Source organism: Elephas maximus, chromosome 24 (genome assembly GCF_024166365.1).
Source record: "Elephas maximus indicus isolate mEleMax1 chromosome 24, mEleMax1 primary haplotype, whole genome shotgun sequence".
NCBI classification, from domain to species: Eukaryota; Metazoa; Chordata; class Mammalia; order Proboscidea; family Elephantidae; genus Elephas; species Elephas maximus.
Window position 1 is genome coordinate 48,879,577 of NC_064842.1, and position 15,194 is coordinate 48,894,770.

A 15,194-nucleotide genomic window follows, 5' to 3' on the forward strand; every position below is an offset into this window, starting at 1 on the left:
TTAGTTTAGCCACTTTGACTTAATATTATATATTTTAATGGCCAGCCTCTTCAGATTTTAGAAAAGCGTAGAAAAGCACCATCTTTCAGTTGATACAAAGACTACTTATTTAGGCTGTTTCTTTAGTTAAAGCTAGCTGTTGAAACAAAAGGTGTTATAAGAAACGTGCTAAGACTCCATCCTTTGAGGTTTCCAAGTGACTTCAGCATCAGAGCACACTTCTGTGTGCAAGATGTTCAGCTGTTGATAAAAGTATTAGTGCTACGGCTGCTAACCAAGAGGTCAGCAGTTCAGGTCCACCAGGCGCTCCTTGGAAACTCTATGGGGCAGTTCTACTCTGTCCTATAGGGTCGCTATGAGTTGGAATCGACTCAATGGCAACGGGTTTTTTTTTTTTTTTTGGTATCTAGAATGGAGGAATTTATTCATGTTTGGGTCTGACCTACTTTCTTTGAGGCCTGGCCTTTCTTCCCTTAAATCATTAGATTTCATTCCCTACCCCTAATTAGGGTTCTCTCAGCTCCTCCAGATGTCACAGCACACCTTTGGCAGACTTTCCCCACACCCCTTGCCCTTTCTTACCATTGAGTGTATCGATTGCAAAAAAAAATGAAAGGACTTAGTTGCTTTAACCTCCATGCCACTATTTTGTACGTAACTTTATTTCTCATAATTTATTTTATAATCATCTTCCTAAGACTTTTTACACCTCTAGGACAGAAATTGTTTTATCTTTTTATAGCCAGAGCCTTGCGAAGTTAATGGCACATAGTAGATGGTCAATAAATGTTTATTGAGTGAATGTTTTATAGTCTTTCTGGTACAGAGCAACTTCTTAGATCTGAAGGCTGCTGATAGTACTATGCTGTGACGTTAGATAAGAAGTAATATACAGATTTTAAGAGAGAGATACAGAGAAGAGGAGTAGAGGCAAAGGGTAAAGAAAAAAAAATTGAGGAGGAAGGGAAAAACATGGAAGAAATTGAAATCAAAAAGATATTTATGTTGAAACCAAACAGTAGTTTAGCTTCACTAGTGAAAAAGGCCTACCTTGAGCATTATGCTCATTTAAGAACTATCTAGGAGCCCTGGTGGCACAGTGGTTAAGAGCTCAGCTGCTAACCGAAAGGTCAGTAGTTTGAATCTACCAGCCACTTCTTGGAAACCCTATGGAGTGGTTGTACTCTGTCCTTTAGGGTTGCTATGAGTTGGAATTGACTCAACGGCAACTTTTTTTTTTAATTGGATTAGATTGACAACGGTGACTGGAAAGACTAGACAGGAACCTTAGGGGACAGTACGTTTATGTTAATGAGGGAGAAACAACTCAGAAAAGGAGGGTGAGAATGGTTGCACGACTCAAAGAATGTGATCAATGTCACCAAATGTATATGTAGAAACTGTTGAACTGTTATATGTTTTGCTGTGTGTATTCTCAACAACAACAACAAAATGAAGTTTAGAGAAAAACAAAACAAAACAAAACAGATACTTAGAGCTGATGATGGAGCGTCCAGTAAATTGCCCAAGAGGCTCTTGGAGTCACATTTCACCCGATCGCTTAAACCTGATGTATCTGTATCACCTGTCTAAAATAGGAATCGTAGAAGGAAAAATACAATTTAAAGGGAGAGATTGGGACTCTGGGAATGTAAGTAGACAGCTCTTTTATAAGTAAAAGATTTTTTTGGTGTTTATTATAGTTGGATAAGCACTGCTTTAAGTTAATTATATCAGATTTATTAGCTGACGGAATATGTGGAATCCGCATACCAGTTTGAATGACCCAGCACTAGCTGATGTATTTTTTTGACCAGGCTCTTTAATGTTACTGAAGATAATGGATCATTCATGCCTTAATTTTTAGAATAACAATTTCATTTTCTGTTTCCGAAGCTCTTGTTTATGCTTTCCAGTATTTGTCAATTCAAGAATAGGAAATAATGGATATTTATTTCTATCGTTGGTAGTGCAGACCGTCAAGTGCTCAACTATTAGCCAAAATGTTGGCAGTTCCAACCCGCCCAGAGGCACCTTGGAAGACAGCCTGGTGATCTGCTTCCGAAAGGTTACAGCCTTGAAAACCGTATGAAGTACGTTTTTGCTCTGCACACAAGGGGTCACCATGGACTCCATGCCCTCTGCTATGAATTGGCTCGACAGCAACAACAAATTTTTATTCTAAATTTCAGGTGGGGGTGATGCTACAGTTATTCCCATCATCCCTAAGCATTAAGTTTGGGTGACAGAGTTAAATACGTCCCATCATAAACTCTTTGAAGATAATATAATATGAAGATCACTTTTTCAAGATAACAAATATATTTATTTATGGAATTGTTTTTATTTAAAATAATTTTTTCTTTAAATTTACCTTTTGCTTTGCAGCTTGTTAATTTTACCTATGATTTATTAATTTGACATTTGATTAAAATTCCCTGCTATTAATCTATTTTAAGAAATGCTAAAACCACCAAATTACATTTTTTCAGATGAAGCAGATGGAATAAAAGACTACATAATTCAGTGGGATAAGCACCAATAAAATAAATGGAGCTGAGGAAAAATTGATTAAAGATGCTGAATAAGGGCTATTATAACTTAAACAGTAACTAGATAGATGGGATAAAGCTGATGATGAGTTCTAATTCCTTTGTACAGAGTAGTTATGCAAATGGCATAAAGTTAAAGTGTACCTTAGACTCTAGGATTAGCTCCATCTATTTTGAGAAATACCTTCTTGTGCCTCTAAAGAACCTTTAACATTGTGGTAGACCAACCAGCTGCCCATAGTGGGAGATGATGCAATCAGTGTCCTTAAGGCTGTTTCCCAATAATATGAAAAGTTGAGTCCAACTTAGGGCAGTGTTTTTACATAGAAGACATTCAGTAAGTATTTATTATATAACAGTGAAATCAACACAAGTGAATGATAATAAAAATAATGGACTTTTACAGAATACTTAGACTATGTTCTAACTGTAGTTCTAAATGCTATACACGTATTCAGAAACGCTGGTGGCGTAGTGGTTAAGAGCTACGGCTGCTAACCAAAAGGTCGGCAGTTCGAATCCACCAGGCGTTGCTTGGAAACCGTATGGGGCAGTTCTGCTCTGTCCTGTCTGGTCCTTATGAGTCAGAATCGACTCAGTGGCAATGGCAACGGGATACATGTATTAGCTTCTTTGATCCTCACAACAACCTTATGAGGCAGATAACTATTACACATGAGGAAATTGAGGCACAGAGTTTCAGACTGAGTGGGGTATGGGAGTAGTAGAAACTAAACATACAGAGTTTTAGCTTTAGTGGAAGGATAGCAATCATTTGGTTGAGTGCTTCAAATTAGGTCCAAAAGGGCTAAGTGGCCCCTACAGCTGGTGAGAGGGCAGAACTGAGACCCCAGATTTCATAATTCTCAGCTAAGTGTTCTTCCTACTCAAAGTAGCAAAGGTTCTATTGAGAATATAATTTGAACCGCTGACTTATGGAATCTAGCTTGGTAGAAGAATTTGTAAAATCTCAAACGGACTCATGTTCTTCCTTTCCACATTGTTTTAAACAATCATCCCAAATTATTTATTATTATTACTATATATAAAATCGTTTTTGTTGTTTTCAGCTCTATCAACCTGTTTATTATTTTTTGTTTGTCTTTTTAAATTACTGTTGCTTCCTTCATCCTAACTCTTTCTTTTGGGATTTTGTTTCCTATTTAATGAAGCAAGTTATTCAAAAGTTTTTTCAGCACAGGTCTGTTAATAGTAAACTCTCTCATTCTGACTGGAAGTGTATTTATTTTGCTGTCATCCTTAATTGATAGTTAAAATTAGCTGGGTGTTAATTCTAAGTTGACAGTTATTTCCTTAAGAATTTTGGGGCTATAGTTATAATTTCATTATTTTCTGTCTTCTTAGAAATGGGAAGTCTGCTGCCAGCCTATTTTTCTTTGTAAGTAATCCGTTTTTTTTTTTTTTTTAATTTCCTGAGCACTTCCCATATTTTCTTCTGTATCTTTTATATTTGGCAATTTTTATAGTATATCTAGGTGTCGTAGTCATCTAGTGCTGCCATAGTAGAAATGCCACAAGTGGATGGTTTTAACAAGAGAAATTTATTTTCTCACAGATTAGTAGGTTACAAGCCCAAATTCAGGGTGTCAACTCCAGGGGAAGGCTTTCTCTCTCTGTCACCTCTGGAGGAAGGTCCTTGTGTTCAATCTTCCCCTGGTTGAGGAACTTCTCAGGCGCAGGGACCCTGTGTCCAAAGGACACGCTCTGCTCCTGATGCTGGTTTCTTGGTGGTATGAGGTCCCCAACTCTCTGCTTGCTTTCCTTTCTTTTTATCTCTTGAGAGAGAAAAGGTGGTGCAGGCCACACCCCAGGGAAACTTCCTTTACCTTGGGTCAGGGTGGAGACCTGGGTAAGGGTGGTGTTACAATCCCAGCCTAATCATCTCAACATAAAATTACAATCACAAAATGGAGGACAACCACACAGTACTGGGAAGCTGGCCTAATCAAGTTGATATACACATTTTTGGGGGGACATAATTCAACCCATGACATTCCACCCTTTGGCCGCCCAAAAATCACATCCTTGCAAAATGCAAAACATACTCCTCCCATCATATCATAGCAAAAGTCTTAACTCCAAGTTCAAAATCAAAAAATTCCTCGTCATCTGTGAAATCAAGAATACAAGTTATCTGCTTCCAATGGTACAGTGGCAAAACAGGCACAAGCTAGACATTTCCATTATAAATGGGAGAAACTGAAGGGAAAGAAGGCATAAGAGGCACAAAGCAAGTCAGCAGAACACATTACTTTAGCCCTCAAAGCTTTGAAAATAATTCTCTGTTTTCTGAGACAATTTACACAGTAGCCCTGCCCTCCAGCCTGTAGGTATTGGCCACACTTTCTGGATTCTGAGTGGAGGCCCCTCAGCCCTGGGCTTCAGCTCCGCATTCCAAGCTCACTGGGACTGAAACTCAGCTCCCTCTGCTTTAGGTGCGCCATTCTTCTAGTACATTTCAGTGCCAACTCTACCCTTAGAAACACCAGAGGCCTTGGCTCCACCCTTTGAAACAGCTGAGGTCACAGCCATACCTTTTGAGATTGAGGCAGCATGGCTTCTTGTGTTTCTTACCTCTTCAGCTTCTGCATCCTGGTTTCTTGGCCTCTCGGCTCCATGGGCCTCATGCCACATCTCCCCTGCTGGCCAAGTGTTCCAAAGCTCTGTGGCTCCACCCATAAGTGCTTGGAGGCACCCCACTCTGCCAGGAAGCCTTCTGCACGCAGGCACTCAGCTCTCTGGCTCTGTGCGTTGGCAAGCCTAGCTCCACCAATAAGTGTCCAGAGGCATCCCACTCCGCCAGGAAGCCTCCTGCACACAGGCACTCAGCTCTCTTGCTCCGTGGGTCAGCTCCAGTGCCGTCTTACACTCGTCTCCTGGTTCTGCTACTGTTGGTTCTCTGCCGTTGCTGCCTCTCTGCCTCTGCAGGTTCTCTGCTTCGCTGGTCCTCTGCCGCTGTTGCAGCTCTATCCATTCAGAGTTTCAAAACTGTTTCCACATTTTAGGTATCTGTTAGAGCAGCACCCCACTCCAGCACACAGTTCTGTCTTAATCATCTAGTGCTGCCATAACAGAAATACCACAGGTGGATGAGTTTAACAAGAGAAATGTATTTTCTCACAGTCCATTAGGTTACAAATCCAAATTCAGGGCGTCGGCTCCAGGGAAAGACTTTCTGTCTCTGTCAGCTCTGGAGGAAGCTCCTTGTCTTCAATCTTCCTCTGGTCGAGGAGCTTCTCAGGCACAGGGACCCTGTGTCCAAAGGACATGCTCTGTTCCTGGTGCTGGTTTATTGGTGGTATGAGGTCCCCAACTCTCTGCTTGCTTCCCTTTCCTTTTATCTCTTGAGAGATAAAAGGTGGTGCAGGCCACACCCCAGGAAAATTTCCTTTACCTTGAATCAGGGAGGAGACCTGGGTAAGGGTGGTGTTACAGTCCCACCCTGATCCTCTCAACCTAAAATTACAATCACAAAATGGAGGACAACCAACAATACTGGGAAGCATGGCCTAATCAAGTTGATATACACATTTTTGGGGGGACATAATTCAGTCCATGACACTGGTATGGGTTTTATTTCATCTGTCTTTCTTGAGATGTGCTCCTCCTTCAGTCTAAAGACTCACATCTTCAATTATAGAGATGGTCAATCGTTGTCTCTTCAAATATTGTATCTCCCCACTTCTCCTTAATTCTTTTATTTTGAAATTCCTATTCCTGGCTCTCTTCATTCTATCTGCCACGTCTCTTGACTGCTCTTTTACTATTTCCTTTATCCCGTGTTGCATTCTAAATTGATTTATGATTTATTTTCTGATTCACCAGTTCTCTTTATTAAATATTTATTTAAAAATATGTAATACATTCAAATCATTTAAAAATAATTTAAAAGGTGAAGAAAGATAATCAGTGATAATTCTTTTTTCCATCCCTTTTTCTCAGCTACCACGTTCTTCTCATGAAGGGCAACCAGTGTTGATCAGTTCCATATGTAGCTGCTTCCTCATTTATGCTACCTGTTTTAAAGACAGACTAGACTGTAAGCTCTTTAAAGGCAGGAACTCTGTTTTGTTTTTTGGTATATTCCTACATCACACAAGGATTGACATAAGCAATCAATAAGTGAAGGGACAAATAGAGAGAAACTGCCTGGTCAATTTGCATCTTACCACCATGACTGGATAATCATAGGTACAGTGTCTGGTCCCCAAATCTGCAAGTTTAGGAACTGTGTTTTACTATTTTAAAATTATCAGGCTTACGGTAATCACAATTAGAAGAAAGTGAGGCTAGTAGAATGCCCCCTTTATTCATTTACATTGAGATCAGTAACTTCCACTGAACCAAAATGTTTATATTGGGTGACTCCTAGAGGACAGTTTACACTACAAACCATGTTATTATTAGAAGTTTTCTCGCTCAGTACTGAGGGTAATGACTTCAAGCTTAAATACTCTCTTTTCTACTTTAGAGCCGTATTTGCCAAATAGGGCAACCTTTCCCTTGTACAGGGAAATTCTTGTTCTTTAATGCCTTTTTAAAGCTCTATGCAGATTACTTTTTGTTACTGTGTCAACCAGTTATCTCAAAATATTGAAACACAACTGGATAGATTTCCACATTCTCTAATTGCGTTCATATTCCCCTAAGGAGATAGCTTGATGACCTTGATTAGATCTGGATGGTCACTAAGCTATCAACAGTACATTTGCAAACCAGCTCTTGGGGTGGGTATTAATCTCATCTGTTGTGTATAGTGAGGCAATTTGTGTAGTAGGTAGGAACATGGTCACTGGAACCACCGTGCTTGAGTTTAAATCCCAGCTCTGCTACTTACTTCCTAGGTTCCTGACCTGGAAGAAGCTACTTAAACCCCTTTACTTCAGTTTTCTCATCTGAAAAATGGGGAAGTAACACTACTTAATTCATGTTGTTGTTGTTGTTAGCTGCTGTGGAGTTGGTTCCTACTCATAGCAACCCTGGTTTTGCCTCTCTAGAAAACCCAGCCTAAGACATCTTGGAAGAACAAATGTAGATACAGTCATGCACTGTGTAATGTCTGTTCGGGCAATGTCTGACTGCATATATGTCCATGGTTGCATAAGGTGATAACAGAGTTCAGAAATCCCCATCGAAGAACGCGACGTGGTGAATGTAACCAGACACAGTGAATGTAACAGTTTCCCCGCACGCAACAGGTGTACCTCCTGTCTCTTGTATACAAAGCAATTGTGCTGCCAGGCATATGATGGTACAGTACATAACCTGTAATACGTATGTCTTGATGGTCGTAATAAATGCCTATATTACTAGCTTATGTATGTATGCTACTGTACTTTCTATCATGATTTTAAGGTGAGCCCTTCCTACTTACAAATAAAAAGTTTACCATACAACGGTGTATGCTTCAATTCATAGGCAGCATCATCCAATCTCATGTCTCATGTGTCTTTTGAGTGTTATAGTGTTAATCTCTCTGTTTAAGTTTCTTTCGAAAATATTACCATGAAGTGCATCGTGGCTCCCAGACACAGCCAAACCGGTGCTAGTGATAGCACCAGCAAGAGGCAAAAGAGAAGTATCAATGTGGAAGTGAAATAAAAGGTTATTAACACGAAGGTAGAAAATCAGCGAATGCTATTGCTTGCAAATTAGGCATGTTTGCACAACGTCCAAAGCATGTAGTGTCCTATTTCACAGAACATGTCATGGACGTTAGGCGACGCATGATTGTATATTTATAATAAAAACGGCCATTTTATGAAAAGTTTTACTTGCCCCCAATGGCTAATTCTTTCATTCTACATTCTTTTAAAATGTTGCCACTCAAGGATAATTTTAGGACTTTCATTCTAAGAGCCTTTTGTCTTCATACTGGTATAAGAAAAAAATGAGAAAACTGTAGAGAAAGCTGACTTCTAAAGAATTTTTGTGTGGGGAATTACCAAGGCATGAAGACCATAAAATGTTTTTCTCCCTTTTATTATTATTATTTTTTATGTATTTTCACCAAGCTGTATTCTGGTGAGTAGAAGTTTGCAGTTTTTATACCAGAGCAAATTTCATTCTCTTAAGCTCAGAATTCATAGGATGTAGTGAAATCCAAACTCATTCCAGGTCGAGTGCATTTTAATAAAGGTTGTGTGGTCTATTTTGTGCTCAGTTTACCTCAAAGCATGCTTTCAAAATAAAAAACTTGGCAATGAATCCTATAATGTATATTCTAGCTTTAAAAAATAACATGTATAGTTTTTCTTTATAAAAGTTATGTATCTGTGAATGATGCCGACATATCCATAAGCCTTTGTCCACTAGAGTACAGTCATGTGATATTTATGTCAAATAATCAGCAAATGACATCTTTCTTAAAAACTTAGAATTTCTCTGTTTCATATTTTGTTTACAAATAGCATTGGAAAAGTGGGTAGAAGCAAAGGCTGTCAAATGCACAAGGATGAGATATTTTTCTTCCTTTGTCATCTCCCTGTGTTTGGTCAAGATTTTTTTCTGTCATATGCTCTTTAGAACTGTGGTGCTTTGGTCCAGTATGGATCTTTGCCAAACAGTGCTTGGCTGATAACAGGCCTCAAATATCTGTAGAGTGAAAGAAGAAAGCCTCTTGTTCTAATCTGGCCATCTTTACTAGGCGTTTTATCTTTTTACTTACTCATCCAATACATCATGAGGTTAAACCATTATCCTCTGGAGTTTGCTTCTGTATAAAAAAACAGCCAGTCCCACTGCAGTCAAGTTGATTCCAACTCATAGCGACTCTAGACAGAATAGAACTGCCCTATACGGTTTCCAAGATAGATTCAAACTGCCGACCTTTTGGTTAGCAGCTGTGGCTCTAAACTAATACACCACCAGAGTTTCCATGCCTCTGTATGATAGTATGCTGTTTACAGTTACCATTATGCTTTTGTGATGGTAAGGAGCCCTGGTGGCACAGTGGTGAAGCGCTAGGCTGCTAACTGAAAGGCCAGTGGTGTGAATCCCCCAGCTGCTCTGCAGGAGAAAGATGTGGCAGCCTGCACCCGTAAAGTTTGCAGCCTTGGAAATTCCATGGGACGGTTCTACTCTCTCCTATAGGGTGGCTAGTTGGAATGGAATTTACTATATAGCTGTGGGTTTGGCTTTTTTGGTTTGTGATAGTAAGAGGGCAAGAACTGATAGACTAAGAAAATAATCCAGTTCAAAACAGGCAACTGTGTAGAAACAGGCAGTAGATTAGAGATTGTCTGGAGCTGGGACTGAGGCTGGGGATAGAAAATGACTGCAGATGGGCAAGAGAAGTCCTTTTTGGGTGAAGGAAGTGTTCTAAAAGTGAATTGTGGTAATTGTTTTACAACTCTGTAGATTGATTAAAAATCATTGTATTATACACTCAAAATGAGTGTATTTTATAGCATGCAATTATATTTCAGTAAAGCTGTTTAAGAAATAAAACCAGGATGAGATGTTTAAAAATTACAGTTCTTTGCTAACTGGAAAACTAGGATGATATAATTATTTTCTATATTTTGTACTTCGAATATAAACTATGTGACTATAATTAACAACTAATTTATGTAAAACCAACTCTTCTAAGTATTTCAGGGCAGAAAAATGTAAATATTATTCTCTAATAAAATGCTTTCTTTTGTGATATCAGGTTGGAATTTATAAGGTTCTTATGTAAAAAATCTTGCTTCATCTAATTTACTTAACCTCTTTTCTCACATACAGTTTGGGTTATTTCTAAGGCCATAAAAAAGAATAGGTACAAATTATTCCATATTGCTGATAGTTTGTTTATACTAGGTTGAAAAATTAGAATGCAGCAATTGATTTTTTTTCCCTGTTGCCTCTCTAAAGGATTATTTTAACTTATTTAGATAGCTTTGTTTTAATTCACTTCAGCAGATTATCTATGGCCCTTCCCCCTCACCACTGCTGCCAGGGTATTGTCCTTGGATTTTCTGATGTCGTTCTTAGATTATTTGTATTTTAAAATTACACGTTGAGGGAAGAAATGTTTTCCGTGAAAGTGATATTCTTATGCAGATTTTAAAAAATTTTCTTAAAGATATTCTGTATGCGTACTTTAAAAAATTTGACTGTGTCCTGAAGATTTATTTGTAAAACCTCCCCCACAGGTATAATAAAGCAAAATAGTCTAAATATCTAATTTAAGGTTATGGAGATAAATTAACTCTATCGAAAGCCTGACAACATCAAGAGATATTGTAATTAAAAGCCACTTCGAATTTTAGAATTAATTGAGGTCACTTGATTTCCCATTGGTTCTATCATCATTCACTTACTGTGTGGCTTGAAACAATCAGATGGTGATGATGATGATAGTTAGAATTGACACATAATGTAGCATTTGCCGTATAGCATGGACTGTTATAAGGACTTTTCTTATATGAACTCATTTTGTTCTCACAACCCTATGAAGTGGGAACTGTGAACATCCTTATTTAACAGATAAAAGATAGATCGCCTGGAAGCTAAGTAACTCACCCAGGGTCACACAGCTAGACACACCCAGACAGACAGTGCTCATCACCACTGTACTGTAAAGACAGGATTATTTTCCATTTTATTTTTTCAAAAGAAAAGAATATTCTTCACACTGAAAGGATTAAAAAATAGTATCAGAAAGTGAGAATTAATACTTTAATGCTAATAGGAGAAATATATTCTGCCCTTTTTTAAAATTGTTTCTCTCATTTGTTCTTTTTGTGAATCAGTATCGTTTCAACAGTTGACATAGTACGATTATTACTGATTTTTTGTAGACCACTAGGCTGATAGTTCAGAGAGTGTTATTTGAATTTAGTCACAAAATCTCTTATTACCAGGATTTCTTTTATGTGTCTGATAGTTTGATCAGTAATCCATTTGGACTGATTGAACATTTCTGTGGGAAATCTTCAAGCTTTGTCCACAGCTGAAAAGATAGGGAGTGTAAGTGCACTTCACATTTTTGTCGTCTTTTGGGGAAACTATATCATTGTAACTCAGAATATGAACTGTAATTTCACGTGTAAGAATGCTTATAGTTGGTGATGAATTGATGATATAAATACCAATTTAAATAAGCCAAAATATTTTAATAAATTGATCTCTGTTGAATTAAGATCATGGTTTTAATTGACAAATAAGAAAAACAAAGGCAAAGCTTCAAATAAGCTTATCATACAATATGTCATTTCTAACGTTTTGGGAGAAATTTGAAGGTGCTGGGTTTTTTTGTTAAATCATTCATTCTCCCGTCTTTGTTTTTATTTTATTTTTTAGGATATTGGCCCCCAACAGCAATTATCAAGATGTTGAAACCCTCTATAACTTCCTAATCAAGTATGAGGTATGAGAAATATTTTTAACTGTTTGCCTCATTTCCAAGATAAGCAAGTTTCAATATAAATAAACAGAAGAGGAGTTCTAAAATGTAATGGAATGCTGTTTAGTTGATCCTTGCTTTAAATTAAGTTCTTGAATTCCACAGAAGTTTGCCAATCACGTATTCACCCCTTTCTTCAGTTCCCTAAGAAAAAGCACACAGTAGTGCCCTATCGTAATACAACTTCTACAGCACAGAATTTGTTACCTCCTAAATGTAATGATTCTCACTGAGGGTGCTGTTGGCATGTTAGACAAGTCATTTCTTCCCTGTGTGGACATTGCAGGATGTTTAACATCCCTGGTCCTTAAGTACTAAATACCAGTAGCTTCCCCAGTCATTGTGACAACTAAAAATATCCTACCACTCCACCCAGCCTGCATACACAAATGGCCCCTAGGGAGAGAGAACTACCTGTGGTTAAGAACCGCTGATTACTGGAAAGGAAAGCTGTAATTCAGTTTCCTCTACAGCAGGAGCATAGACCCTGGAGTTAGAGCTGTAGTGAGGCTCCAGTGTATTTTGTTAGTTAACCTGCATGCTTTCCTCATCATTGCTGACCAAGGAAAGTACTCTGTTGTTTTCTAATTTCCATTTGCCTGAAGTTCCTCGCCCACATGGTCTGTATATTTCTACTTTCTACTTTCCATTTGTGCCTGTGTGTTTATTATAAAAAGCTCGTTTCTAAATGAGTAGGTCCCTAGGGAGTGCAAATGGTTTACACTCAACTACTAACCTAAAGGTTGGCGGTTCAAAGCCACCCAGAGGTGCCGTGGAAGAAAGACCTGGCAACCTATTTTTGTAGCAATTACAGCCAAGAAAACCCTATGGATCAGTTCTACTCTGTAACACATGGGATTGCCATGAGTTGGCATCAACTCGATGGCAACAGGTTTTGGTTAAATGAAGGAGAAGGGTATACATTTAGGTCTCACATTTATTATGGAGTCAGAGTCCTTTAAATATATTTCTTCATGTTTATTTTTGCTTAGCTGTTTATTTAACTTTTTTTTTGAATATGCCAAACGTCTTCTATTAAGAAGCTAGTGATTAAGTTTGGCTCTGAGGTCAAACTGGCTGTGTCCACACACTGGTATATTAACTCTATGATCTAGGGAGACTTACTCAACTCTCCTTGACTTACATAGTTTCTTCACCTGTAAAATGGGACTAACAACAGTAAATCATAAAGACTATTATCTGTAAACACTAAATGAGTTAATATATATAAAGTGCTCCAAACACTACCTGGCTCAGAGTAAATGGTCATAAAATGTTATTCATTCTTAAGCAAAGAATATTATTAATAATTATAATTAATGAATATGATTTTTATTAGCATAATTATCCATAGTTATAAACACATTATTATGTGTAAACATATAATTGTAAAATTGTATACACATGTTTAATTATAATAAATATAGAATATAATATTCTATTTAAGCATAGAGTGGTATTCATGTGTGCTTTTTAAAAATAAACATTACTACTTTATAATCATATGTGATTATTAAGAGGATTTCCTCTTTTGAAATGATCGGTATACTTATTTCATCGTACTTTCTGAGTCCGAAACTGAGACATTAGGTCTAACAATAAAAATACATTCGTGGAAACAATAGGGTAATTTTAAAATCACATCCTGGAAAATCTGGGACATAAGTCTATTTGGGTTTAGTGCTTCATGTTACTAAGAGAATTGGGAGAAGCTACCAAAGTTATTATTTATAAGAATATGTCCATCTGATTCCCAGATTTTTTAAATCATTTCTTTTAGCAGAATTTCCCCCCATACCAGTTAGTACATTGAAGATACTTGTCTCATGTCATAAATAGTGATAAATAGTGATAGGATGATCTAAATCTTTTAGGCAGCTTGGCTATTTTTATATTTAACCTTCACCTTTTGTTCTTGAATTTTTAAGAATTAAAAAAAAATATATTGAGCCATTTCTGACACTCAACGTTCATTTATAAAGAGTACAACTAGTGTCACAACTCTGAACGTTTACTAAAAAAGGCATCTTTTAGCTCTTTGTTCCCTAGGAACTAAAATTGTGCACTTAAGCATAGAGATGATATTTGACAGTATAATTTAAAATGTCCTAATATGATTGTTTAGGAGCCCTGCTGGCGCAGTGGTGAAGCGCTTGGCTGCTACTGAAAAGTTGGTGGTTCGAACCCACCAGTCCCACAAGAGAAAAATGTGGCAGTTAGCTTCTGTAAAGATTACAACTTAGGAAACCCTGTCTGGCAGTTCTACTCTGTCCTGTAGGGGTCGCTGTGAGTTGGAATTGATGGCAACTGGTTTAATATGGTTAATTAGAAATATCTTAATAGTCAAAATTAACAAATATGATGAAACAAAGTATTTTGGGATAGAGCTTATGATGTATGTCATGAATTTGTGCTTCAGTTTCCCTTTATTAGCAATAAAGTTCAGTGCAAACTAAGTTATCTACCATGTCCTGGAGACATATCACCTGTATATGCAGCTGTTTCTGGGATAAATGAGTAAATGCCTGTGGATGATTATGTTAAAACTAAGGATAAATCTAGATGACTTTTGTATTTTTTTCTTCATTACTTCTTGTACTGTTGTAGTATATTCATAAGTTTATTATGTGAAAATGACACATAATATTTACTGGTTAAATTTTAGGAAATAAACTTAAGTTCATTTTTTGTTTTAAGATTTACAAAAGGCTTAAGGAACTATTTTGTATTCATATTATAATTTAAAATGCCGTAACATGGTTAATGAGGAGCCTGGCAGTACAACAGTTAACTGCTAATGGAAAGTTTGGTGGTTCAAACCCACCCAGCAGTTCTACTCTGTCACATGGAGTCACTGTGAGTCAAAATCTAAAGGTTACAGTCTAGAAAACCCTGTGGGACAGTTCTATTCTGTCACATGGCGTCACTCTGTGTCAAAATCGATTCGATGGCACCCAACAACAATAGTGCTCTCACTATAATATGCAGTTTTAAATAACTAAATTTTGGTTCTTTTCAGGTAAATAAAAGTATCCAATTTACTCCCCAGGAACTATATAACTGTGTTTCACAGACTGAGTATCGGTAAGTCCTATCTATATATTACCATTGTAACAAGATTTTACTATGTATAGTACCTCTTGGTGCTGGTGAGGTTTTTTTGTTTTGTTTTGTCTTTTCACTGCAGTAGGTTTTTTTTACATTTATTAATATGAAACATTTCATGCATG

The 15,194-nt window shown here is 37.4% G+C and overlaps 1 protein-coding gene across 12 annotated transcripts in view; it reads left to right on the forward strand.

Annotated features, from left to right (window-relative positions):
* The window catches only part of SWT1 (SWT1 RNA endoribonuclease homolog), a 120,694-nt gene that overhangs the window by 84,113 nt on the left and 21,387 nt on the right, over positions 1 to 15,194 (forward strand). For 9 of the 12 annotated variants that reach the window (XM_049868335.1, XM_049868333.1, XM_049868331.1 and 6 more), the window contains 2 exons: positions 11,862 to 11,928; positions 14,984 to 15,048. In XM_049868335.1, the coding sequence (XP_049724292.1) occupies positions 11,862 to 11,928; positions 14,984 to 15,048 (132 nt within the window). Of the gene's footprint in view, positions 1 to 1,970; positions 2,094 to 3,917; positions 3,952 to 7,570; positions 10,154 to 11,861; positions 11,929 to 14,983; positions 15,049 to 15,194 lie in introns of those variants that run through there. The other 3 variants (XR_007515284.1, XR_007515285.1, XR_007515286.1) reach the window with 3 other exon arrangements.